At 35.4% G+C, this 11,422-nt stretch overlaps 1 protein-coding gene across 1 annotated transcript in view; it reads right to left on the bottom strand.

The window, feature by feature from the left end:
- The window catches only part of LOC142347789 (uncharacterized), a 32,949-nt gene extending 26,726 nt beyond the window's left edge, over window positions 1-6,223 (bottom strand). Inside the window, exon 1 of the mRNA XM_075398963.1 lies at window positions 6,218-6,223. Within this exon, the coding sequence (XP_075255078.1) occupies window positions 6,218-6,223 (6 nt within the window). The remainder of the gene's footprint in view (window positions 1-6,217) is intronic.
- Window positions 6,224-11,422: the final 5,199 nt, after the last annotated feature.

Genomic DNA, 11,422 nt, shown 5'->3' on the forward strand with positions numbered 1-11,422 from the left:
ACCCCCCGCCCTTGTTTGTGACCCCTTCGCGCAGCACAATACCCCCCGCCCTCTCTCTGCCCCCTTTCTTGTGCATTTAGATGTTCATTTATATGTTTGTCTCTTTCTTTCTTTAGCGCGATAACCCCCCGCCCTTGTTTGTGACCCCTTCGCGCGGCGCGATAACCCCCCGCCCTTGTTTGTGACCCCTTCGCGCATTAGTCTTAGCTATTTAGGGTCTTTGTTTTTTTTCTTTGGCGGCTAGGTCAGGTGCGCTCTTTAAGGAGCACAGTAATGCGCCGGCTCTAGTCCTCAAAGAAGCTAAAAAGGCCCATGCAAAAGCTAAGACAAATTTACTGCAGCAAAAACCTGAACGCAAAAAATCGGAAAAATATGTAAGATAAGCGGTGAATTTATGTAAGTTCACCGCTTGAGTAAGCTGTGGTCATATAAAAATTCACCGCAAAAATTGGAAAAATATGTAAGATAAGCGGTGAAAAGTTAGTTTTTTCACCGCAAAAATATGTACGAAATTTGCGGTGAAAAAACTAACTTTTCACCGCTTATCTTACATATTTTTCCGATTTTTTCTCGACCCGGGTGCGTGAAAACCCAACACAAAAAAAATTTTAAAAATTCGATCCCGTTTATGCCTTCCAAAATCACCACCTTTTACAAGATATCTCTTTGAGTGCATCATCAGGAAACAAAGTAAAGTTGTCCAATGGGGACCCAACTATGGCGTACTAGTGTGCTCCAAATCCATATGGGATTACGCAAAATTTTGGACTCAGCTGTCCAAAGCAAAAATGATACCTCGTGACAAAGAGGCCCATATTGAGTAAATGTGCTATAGCAAGCACTAATAACCTAAGACCGGTAAGTACTGATCTCAGCAAAACCCTAAACCTTGAAACTACTAGCAGCAAACTTATTCCCATCCTGGCGTTCTTTCCAATTAAATTTCGAATTGGAATTTAAAGCGTCTTGGGGGCATCCCAACGGGCTTGAAAGAGGCGCAAGCAGCAACAATAGAAAACAGTTGAGGTGCTTATTTGAAGGTTGACAATCAGTAGATTTTGCTGTAGACTCTGATACAAAGCCGCATCAATGAAACACACCAGATAAAATGCACGCGAGTTTTTTTAAGCATTGGCGGACCGGGCAAATGCACACTTTAGCAAGACTCATTTGGGGCGGGCATAAACTTTATCTTCGGACGTCGTTGCACCTGACAAAAATGATACACCCATTGACTTAATCCTAGAGAGATTCAACTAAATCAACAACTAGATCCAGATTCAATCAAGATTATCAGTTTGATGAGGCATCAGTATTCTCAAAAATATAGCTTTTCTCAATTTTCACAGCTGAAAGTTGAAAAAGCAAATAAAATTTGGCTATATCTCTTCATTGTAAAATTGTTCTTTTTATAAAGACTGACGGAACCATATCCAATATGTCTTGCTCAATGTTCATTTTTGCTTTTCTTTCCAGATCTGTGTCTCCTGTGAATCCACGTGGGATCAACACAGCTGGTCAAGTTGGAGTTTTATATCTTTCACAGCCGAGAGCGAAAATCATTTCAAAATGGATACAAAGCGATACTGTTTGAATTTGAACGGATCTGTTACTTCAAATAGTTTCTGTCAAGGTTATTATACATTGCCGATATTTTATTGAAATAATAATTAAGTAAATAGTAATTGTTATGAAGCGAAATAGCGATGATTAAATTCCTCCTTAAGAATTGAATCTCTAGTCATCTACCTAGCAAATTACCCACAGCTATATATCTTCCAAGATCTATATCTTCCAAGATCTTCCAAGCTATATATCTTCAAAGAGTTTTTGTTCTGTTATATTCCCCAGGTTTAGACCTCGACTTATGAAAAGACTTTATAATTCTAGTAGGGGGGTCCAATATTGACTATAAATACACAGTCCAGCTCCTAGTTAAAGTCGAGGTAAAGTCTTTTCATGGGTCCAGGCAAGGTCTTTTCATATCAAATTAAGGTCGAGCATGGTCTTTTCATCTGACAAGGATCGCTTTTTTGTGGGATTAAATCGCGATCCCTTTTTGTGATCACCATCGCGCAGGATCTTTCAAGATTCCAACAAGATCTTCTAAGATACTCGTCGAATAAACACGAATCTTGCAAGATAACCGTTGTTAATATACTATGGACGTGCTATATGGCAAGGCATTAAAATTGTGACTAAAGGGCTAAGTTTGTTGCAATAAACATTTCTCAGCGCTTATTCGGCATTTTTCATCAAATTTTCTGACCCAGAGAAAGCCTTCGATTCAATTGATAATAAAAGTAATCTCGCAAGCTTTTTTAAATCGAATACAAGAGTTCGGATCTCGAATCTCGCAACTTAAGAGCAACTTGGAAGAATCATGATGTTAGATAGGCCCCGTAGTCGGACTAGGAATTTCAGGACTTTGTCCGATTTTACCACTTTTTCGCCTTTATCCACAACTTTAGCTGACTCTTTCTTTCAAGTTAAGAGCAAAAATGAAGATTTTTTTCTCACTTGATAGTGTTACAGCTTTCGTAGACAAACAGCCTTGAGTGCATTTGAACAAAACTGAGTCGTGATTTCAACAAATACTATTCGTTTCATAAAAGGAAGCCACTTTAGTGACCAAGAAATATCAAAATTGGTTCAAGTACAGTAAACAGGATTGGAAACAGGCTTTACTATTGACTTGAGCCACCTTTGTGTGTCACAATTTTTTGTCAATGTCCGAAAAAGCAAATGGAAAAATTGGCGTTCTGTGAAAACGGGCGACAATATTTCATCACATTTTGTTTTGTTTTGCGTGCCCATTTTTCCTCGCTGCAAATTAGTTACTCAAGTTGTGGCAAAAAATTATATTATATTGTGGATAAATACTTTTTTAAATCTTTGGATAAAACTTTAACGGATTTTTTATTGATTACTTGAGACCCCATTCAAAAACTTAATTGTTTTTGTGAACGATGAATGCCATGGGTTAATGTAAAACTGCTAATTGTCTTTTAGTCTACAATTAGCATCGAATGAGACAATTAATTCATCACTCATCACTAATTAGGCCGTCTTTACTGCTGGTCCCATTGACACTATCTTAATTATTAGACACTGCAACCGTGGAAGTAGGAGATGGGTCGAATTGAGCTTTAACAAACAAACTCATTCCGATCCATCACATTTGTCCACAGTTGCTGTATTTATTAACCAGGAAAGTGAGATAAATTAGAAAATAGTGAGCGAAAAATGAATAGTCACTCTTCTTTATGGTAGCCCCAATAATAACACGCATCGGGAATGATCAAAACCCTAATCTTAAAACATGGTCGTTTTAATATTGAGGGTAATATTGATGGTCGTTTTGACATGGTCGTTTCAATATTGATGCGCGCAAATTTAATATTGAAGGTATCAACATCAAGATTTTTTATGATTTTATTTGAAAATTATTTGAAGAGTTTTCAAAAATTCACTTATATGTTTCGTTAGTGGACTTATAGGGGTTAATTAATTTTTTAACTTTTTGGATTGAGTTATTGGATAGATGTTTGCATTTATATTAGAGATGATTAATAAAGTTTGCATTTTATCAAACCTTTTTTGAAGATTTTTCCTCATTTTGTAGGTTTTATGGGTAATTGAAACTTACTTTACGGAACATACGTTACTCGATAGTTTTTAGCGACAAACAAAGATAAACATCACAAGTTTTAGCGACATTTTAAAAAATTTTGCTGATTGATTGTTCTCAAAGTGTGTAGCATTTGCGGAAAAAAAACTTTGCGTTAAATTCCAGAAAAACCGTAGGGCTCCCCGTTCTGTAGTTATCTAAGTGTGCGATTCAACAAGTCAATTCCAGACACATAAATTTATGACTTGAAGGGCGTTCTTAGAGTTCGACCCCTCTCCCTTGAAACCCCACACTTGCTCGCACTTCATGCTACCTCACCCACTCAATTAAGCTAACGGTAACCACACTAAGCCACAGCTAGCTACTGACCTAGCCAATTGATCGCCAGTCGATCAATTGGCTACTTGGGTAAGTTTTTTTCTGTTAGGGGCCATGAAACCAGTTTAAAACTTAATTTGCAAAAAATGACAAATAAATTAGTTTGAAGGTATTAAGATCACGAATCTTAGCGAGTCTTCGTATATTTAGCTAAATTTTTCCATGCTCTTTGATAGTTTTTTCTCTAGTCTCTTTTCCCATTATACGGTTAGCTATTTTTCGTTTTTCTTCTGTAAATTATTTGTTTTTAGGCCCCAGCGGCAACCGGTTGTATTAAAAGACAGTATTATCAATCAGTTTGAAGAATCTATTAATGAATTTTTGGAACAAAATTTTTGATTCTGGCTGATTTTTGACCGCTTCCGTTGTTTTCTTTGTCATTAAATCTTCTTTATCAAAAAACAGTCTTGTTAACAATCAATCTATCTACTTGTATGCCCTTGTTTTAAGAGAGTTGTTGATTTTAATATAACAAAAAAACTATTTTTCATGGTCAATATTTTCCGTCTAGTGCATTAAAAAAGGGGAACGTTGGTGCGTAATCGAATGACTTCTTATGCATATATGTATTTGAAAATCGCTTCCCAGATAACAAACTCAATTTTTTATGTCACAAGTGCAAAATTGTTTTGAAAATTGCTTTTGATGTAACGCTAAAAATGCAGATTCCAAATATATGACTTGTTAAATCATTGTAATTTTTTCATAATTTTCATTGTGTTTTTCAAAACAAAAAATTCTTGTATCAAATATTTTTCAATATGAATATCTTCGTTTATTCTCAATCGAGAGAAACCCGCTAAACCTTGAGTATTGATGTTTCTTATCGTTACTGTGTTTCAATTCATTTGTCAAAGAAACTAGAATTTTTTGTGATCAAGTTTTACTCTACAAAAAAAGAATTTAACTTGATTTTGTTATAGGTCAGTAGTTTCCAAATGTGTTCAAACATTTTCTCTACAATAACAAAAGTTGCCAATAGATTTTTTCAAAGTGAAAGTTAATCTTGGAAGAGTAATGTAAGACAAATGCTTATCTTGTAAGATTCTGGTAGAAAATGTTGCAAGACCATGCATCCCCTCTTGTATGATTCTGATATTGTCTTATGAGACCTCACAAGATAAACATCCAGTTTAATCGAGTAAGTATAAAAAAAACGTGAAGCTGATTATTGCGTTTAGCACAAACAAAAATTTGTCACAAAGAAAAAAATTGAGTGGATTTTTAATTCACGAGAATTACGCTTCTTAATTTTCAAATACTCTTCTCTTAGCTGATAGTAGTTTTAACAAAATAATAATTAAATTACAATAGCAGTCGTCTTTCTCTGCATGCAATTGCAGCTGGGGGGGGGGGGGGCTTGTTTTTTATATCGCCGCCAGCCTTTTCCAAAATTTTTACAGGTTGCTTCAAATGGGAAATTAATCTTCTGTGGGTGCCAAATTTCAGCCGTTGGGACGACTCGTTGGAATTCTGTCAATCCAATGGTCAAACACTATACGATGTGCTAAATGGAAATATTGAAATTGGGCTGCTTGAAAACTACCCAAAATTTATTGACGCTGATTCTTATGGAACATTCTGGACAGGAGTGAGGAAAGTAAACAATGTTTGGATTTCTCTCGACGGGAAAAATGTCGAGCAATTTATAATATGGAATGACAGGCAACCAAATGGCGGGAAGGGAGAGGATTATGTGAATCTTAGTGTGAAATCTTTCCACTCGAAAGGAAAGTTCGCCCATGATTCGCGAAAAAGGGCTTTAGCGCCCTTCTTTTGCTACTAGTACTGTCACGAATAAAAATACCAAAAGTACCGGTCCGTGGATCGAGGAACACTTCCGAATACAACAAGGAATTAAACGAGAGGAATGTGTTGTAACCGTAGTTGTAGTGATCCACTCTTAGTAGATCATTAAATATAGATTGTACAGAAAAGAGAACTCTAACTCAATGTTATAAATAAAAGTGTACTATTGTTTTTACCGACCCACAATTAATTACACCCGGGTCGAGGTTTGGCGGTGAATCTTCGGAAGAAATGCGGTGAAATGCGGTGAAAAAAAATAATTTTCACCGCGTATTTATTACATCTTTTTGCGGTGAATGCGGTGAATCGCGGTGAATTATTTATTTTCACTGCGTTCTCAGTTTTCTTATAAAAAAGAATCTTCCCTACCCTGGTTCGCACCTCGGACCTCCTGCATACCTTCATCTGCTAACTCCACTTCGCCAACTGCCACTTACAAACTTCATATTTCTTGTGAATCTAAACCAGATTGAGTATACGTTGGAAAGCAAATGCGGTGAATTTTTGTAAGAAATGCGGTGAATTTAGCGATTATTTTTGGTAAAAAATGCGGTAAAATGCGGTGAAATTTTTTCACCGCATTCACCGCTTTTACCGCATTTCTTACATTAATTTGCCGAAAATATTGAAGCGGTGAATTTTTGTAAGAAATGCGGTGAATTTTGCGGTGAATTTTTGTGAGAAATGCGGTGAAATGCGGTGAAATATTTATTGTCAACGCATTCACCGCATTTCTTACAAAAATTCTCCGCATTCACCGCATTTTTTACAAAAATTTACCCAAAAACCTCGACCCGGGCACACAGTGCTAATACGGTAAGAAGAGTGATGACTGGAGTGTATTACTGATTAGTAATTAGTGTATTTTTTAATGCAACGATTAAAATCCCCCCCCCCCCCCCCCCGTAAAACGAGACCTCGACCCGAATTACCAGCGAGAAAGAAAAAAAATGCAGGTAAGATGCAATGTAATTTTATTTTATTAATAACAAACAGAAGAGATTGAATTTCAACTCTTTTTTGTACGCAGGCTAATTTTGAGATCCTTTGTGCTCACCTATTTAGCCCGCTTTGTTGAAAACTTTTGGACGCATTTAATAATTTATCTACGATTTAAAATCATAACGGCCAAACGATGGCACACCCAGAGACTCGGCAATTTCTGTCGTTCAAGTTCATACAATGTTTATGCAAAATTGTCGTATAAAAGATACCTGTAGTGTTGTTCATGTTCTTATTAGATCTGGTAGCACATTAATAAGATTCCAGGAGATAAAATTTCAGCTGATTAGAAGTTAAAACCATAAATTTTTGGCCGATCACATTATACAAGATAAAACTTTGTCTTATCGGATCTTAAGCGATGCAAACTGGATGCTTGTCTTCAACGGACAATCGTTAAATGCAAAACAAGGTATATTCTTTGTTCAGTTTTTTACTGATAGGGCAAAAGCTAATCATCTTCAGGTAATCGATAAATGATCATCTCACAAGAACAAGAATATTAGCACGACGAAGATATATTTGTTAGACGGAGAGTTATTTTGAATGATTCTTGCCAGGTAGTAAATAGATTTCACTTAACTATAATATAACCCCTCCTTTCAGTAACGAATGTTTGATTAAAAAGTCTTATTCATATCTGCAGGTACAGGATGTCCCGTTTTTTACCCCTATTTATTTAACCCCTATATAATTAAAACCTGGATTTATTCACCCCTCTATCATTTAACCTCGATTTCATTTTATGCATAATAAGGACTATTTTATTAGAAATCCAATCATTTGACCTTGTCAGTGGGCCATGTCCATGCCCCAGCGGCACGTGGGACTTGATCAGAAACTATCACAACCGAACATGGGATTAAGTTATCCACTTAATTATGAAAAAACATGCCCTTAATGTCAAATGCCAATTGGAGGGATGAAATGATAGAGGGGTGAAATGATATTTGGTGAAATGATATTGGGGTTAAAACGCGGGGCTAAATGAATTGGGGTTGAAAAAAGAAGAATTGTCGGTACAATTAGCTCCATTTTGTTAAGGCTTCATTTCAGAAAGGATTGAAATTTTGTAAAATGCCCTTATCGCCGAACGTAACAACTAATCGCATATTTTGGAAGTATTTTCCTTTGTAGGCCATTTATTTGCCATTTGGAAACTTACTATTTACACAAAAATTAAGTGGTTTCCACATTGGGCGTTGAAAAACGGTGGAAGCATCAGCGAAAACTATTTTTTGGTACCGGTAGACGTTCGTAGTATTCACAATTTTTAAGAGGATAGGTTGATCTGCACAACTCTTTGTTTTGCAACTTTTACATGAACGCTTTGCTTTGCCTCTGTGTTCTATAGATGGTAACTAGAATTAATTGACTTTTGAGGACATTTTCTCTCAAGTTTTAGTAATATTTTAGTTTTATACTAAAAAAGTTCTACAACCTTGCACAAATTCAGTTTGTTCGTTATGTTTTGTCAAGTACTGTAGTTTTCAAGCAATGACTTCTTAACAAGATCATTTTAAAATCCAGGTACATTGTTTAGTAAGCCATATTATCATCAGTTTATAGTGAGTAATACCTTCTATCAAAGTTATAGAATTAAAAACGAGTGATAAAAGTGAGTATACAAGTGAGGTATTATAAAGTGAGAATATTACTCAATAAGTCCGTAACGGCAGACTGCTGTAATGAAATGTATGCAGCTTCAAAGGTGGTTAAATTTCCAATTCCGAAAACAGTGTGATTATGTGATTCAATCAACATGTTGTAAAAACGTTGAAAAGTTTTTTTGCAACAAGTAAAATAAAATTATAACCATACGGTTAAATATACCTGAAACAAAAAATATTTCAAATCATTCAAACAAAATAATATAATAAACATCAACAATTGTCTTAAAGGATCACATTATAAAATTTTCTTTCGGTTGTTTTCTTCCTAAAAAAAATTTTTTTTTAAAGCTCCTACGTTACTATTCAAAGGAATTTTTCATGTTGTGAGAGCAAGAAATCATTCAACATTTTCTTAAAATCGTTTCCATTTTTTGCCAACCGAAGCCAATATGGTAACTTTTTCAATTTTTGTACGCATTGACGAACAATCGAAATCATTCCAAAGCTGGTTTTGGCATTTTGTCTAATTTTGAATTGCTTTGTTCGTGTATTTTGATGAAGACTCAGATAACCGTGAAAATATTCAGAATTTTTTTCCTAGCGCTATCATAATGAAATTAGATTAGCGACATTTTTGCTATTATTAGCTCAGCTGCTAGGGTCTTTGTCTGGATTAGCAGATCTCTCGCTTTGTCACACTTTTTGCGTAGAAAGCACACCTTTATACCGCAGTTAATCTGTTGCTTAAAGCGTTTTGGTTTTTTGCAGATAAATTTTGAAAAAAGAGTGCCGAAAATGATAAGAGTGAGAGCACAAGTGATTTTAAAAGAAGAATGCGCGCGTTCGGGGGAACTTGATGTCTTATAGGGTAAATTGATCTTATAGCATGAGCCATCTTTTTCAAGGTTTTATTCAGCTGCTCCTCGAAACTAAGATTCCTGTCAAATTGAATACCAAGATATCTGGAACTTTTTATATTGTGAGAACTTCGTTTTTGTAAAAAATAGATCCGAAATAAGAATTATCGAGAGAAAGATTAATTCGATTTTGTTTGTATTCAAAGTTAGTTTGTTCATCTCTACATATCCTTGTTTTTTGTAAGATTTCAGTGACTTTTCCATGTAAGCTACCTTTCTGTCCACAACAGACAATACTTGTGTCATCTGCGAATTGAATTACCATTTCCGTTGTGCTTATACTAGATGAGAAATCGTTCACATATAAAAAAAATGAGTGGTCCTGAAACAGTTCCTTGTGGCACACCGTGATTCAAAGTTTCACATTCAGAGAATACGCCATTAAGTTTTACCTTTTGTCTGCGGTTGGCCAGAAATGAAAACAGTAATTCCTTCGCTTCCTGGGAAAAACCATAAATTTCAATTTTTCAAGGAAAATGCTGTGCGAAATGGAAATAAACGCTTTTGCAAGGTCTAGACAAATAGTAACAGTTCTTTTGCTTTGATCAAAATTAGCCGAAACTGTTTCAACCAATTCTAGAACTGCATCTGTTGCAGACTTTTTTTTCTGTAATCCGAATTGCTCTTTGTTTATAATTTTATGCTTATCAATGAACTCCATCATCTGAGTCAGAAGGAGGCGCTCAAAAATTTGTGCAAAACTCATGTTACAGAAATTGGTCGATAATTTTTGCTATCTAATTTATCACCTTATTTCTGTCTAATCCAATTTCATCAACCTTGACAATTCTTTCACTCGGACTGATAATTTGTTTATTGAATTTCCATTGTTCCTTGCTTGTTGGTAGTTTTTGGAAGAAATTGATGCAAAAGTTGTTGTGCGCCTCCCTTAGTTTCCTATTAACTAAGTTTCTTAAGCGCTTAAATTCTCTGTACGTTCCGCTGTCAGGAATTTTTTTCCGTTTATTGAACAAAACATGTTTTTGGGCTATCAAATGTTTCAATTCTTGTGTTAACCAGGGCTAAGATTTCTTATAGGTTTCTCCCCTTTTTTAACAATCTGAAATGGTGCGTGTCTTTCAACAATTTTCTCAAAAATATCGATGAATGAATCAAACATATCGTTGCCATTCTCACATTGGTATATTCCAAACCATTTGGCGAGGGCAAGAACTCTGTTAAATTTAGAGCGAGCGTGAGAAAAGTCGAAAATTTCTCATCGTTATTATGTTGTCAATCTCAGATTTCGATGAGAGGTTTGATTCCAAGACAACAAGAAAATGGTCGGAGTTAAAAGGGTTGTTGTGACATTGTAGGCAGTTATCTGATTATTTTGAAACAAAACAGTGATCAATAAGTGTAAATGTTTTATCAAAACCTCTGGTGGCATCCTTTAGGTTAACAATTTCTAATTCTGAATTTGACGCAAAAACGTCTAATTTACTTTTTTCTGTCTACTTCAGATAATTCAAGTCGTAATCTCCCAGCAAAATAATGTTATCTGTAACGCTATATGCCCCCAATAATTTGGTACTTAACTGATCAAGAAAATACTCACTAAGACGTTTGTTTGGGCAATAAGAAACGTTAACAAGTAATTTTTCAGTCAGAGGGTCAGTTATTTCAACCCAAAGGGATTAAAAAAAAACTCTCATCAACCGTTTCAAGGCTTGATTTAATATCGGCGGTAAATTTTTTCGGGACAAAAATACCTATTCCTCCGTCCTTTGAAGCCCCTGTTTTAAGTTTCATATTGCGTTTTTATAAGCGTTGTTAAGTTTTCATATTTTTCTGTTCGGCAACGTGACTTCGATCTATGTGACTTGAACAAATTGAGCCATATAAGATCTTTGTGCAAAAAACGTCCATTTTAATAACTCAAACCTGATCATGTTCACACCCTAGGTTGAGGTTCCGTCTAGGACCTCAACCTGAGACACTAAGCTTTGATGCATACTACTTTCCACTGTACCTCTATTGACATGATACATTTGAATTATGGCTCCTCCTCAATCTCCGTGCATGATAAACAAAATGCTTGGATCGAGATTTACTAAATATTGACAAAAATT

This window comes from Convolutriloba macropyga, chromosome 1 (genome assembly GCF_964194025.1).
Source record: "Convolutriloba macropyga chromosome 1, txConMacr16.3, whole genome shotgun sequence".
NCBI classification, from domain to species: domain Eukaryota; kingdom Metazoa; phylum Xenacoelomorpha; order Acoela; family Convolutidae; genus Convolutriloba; species Convolutriloba macropyga.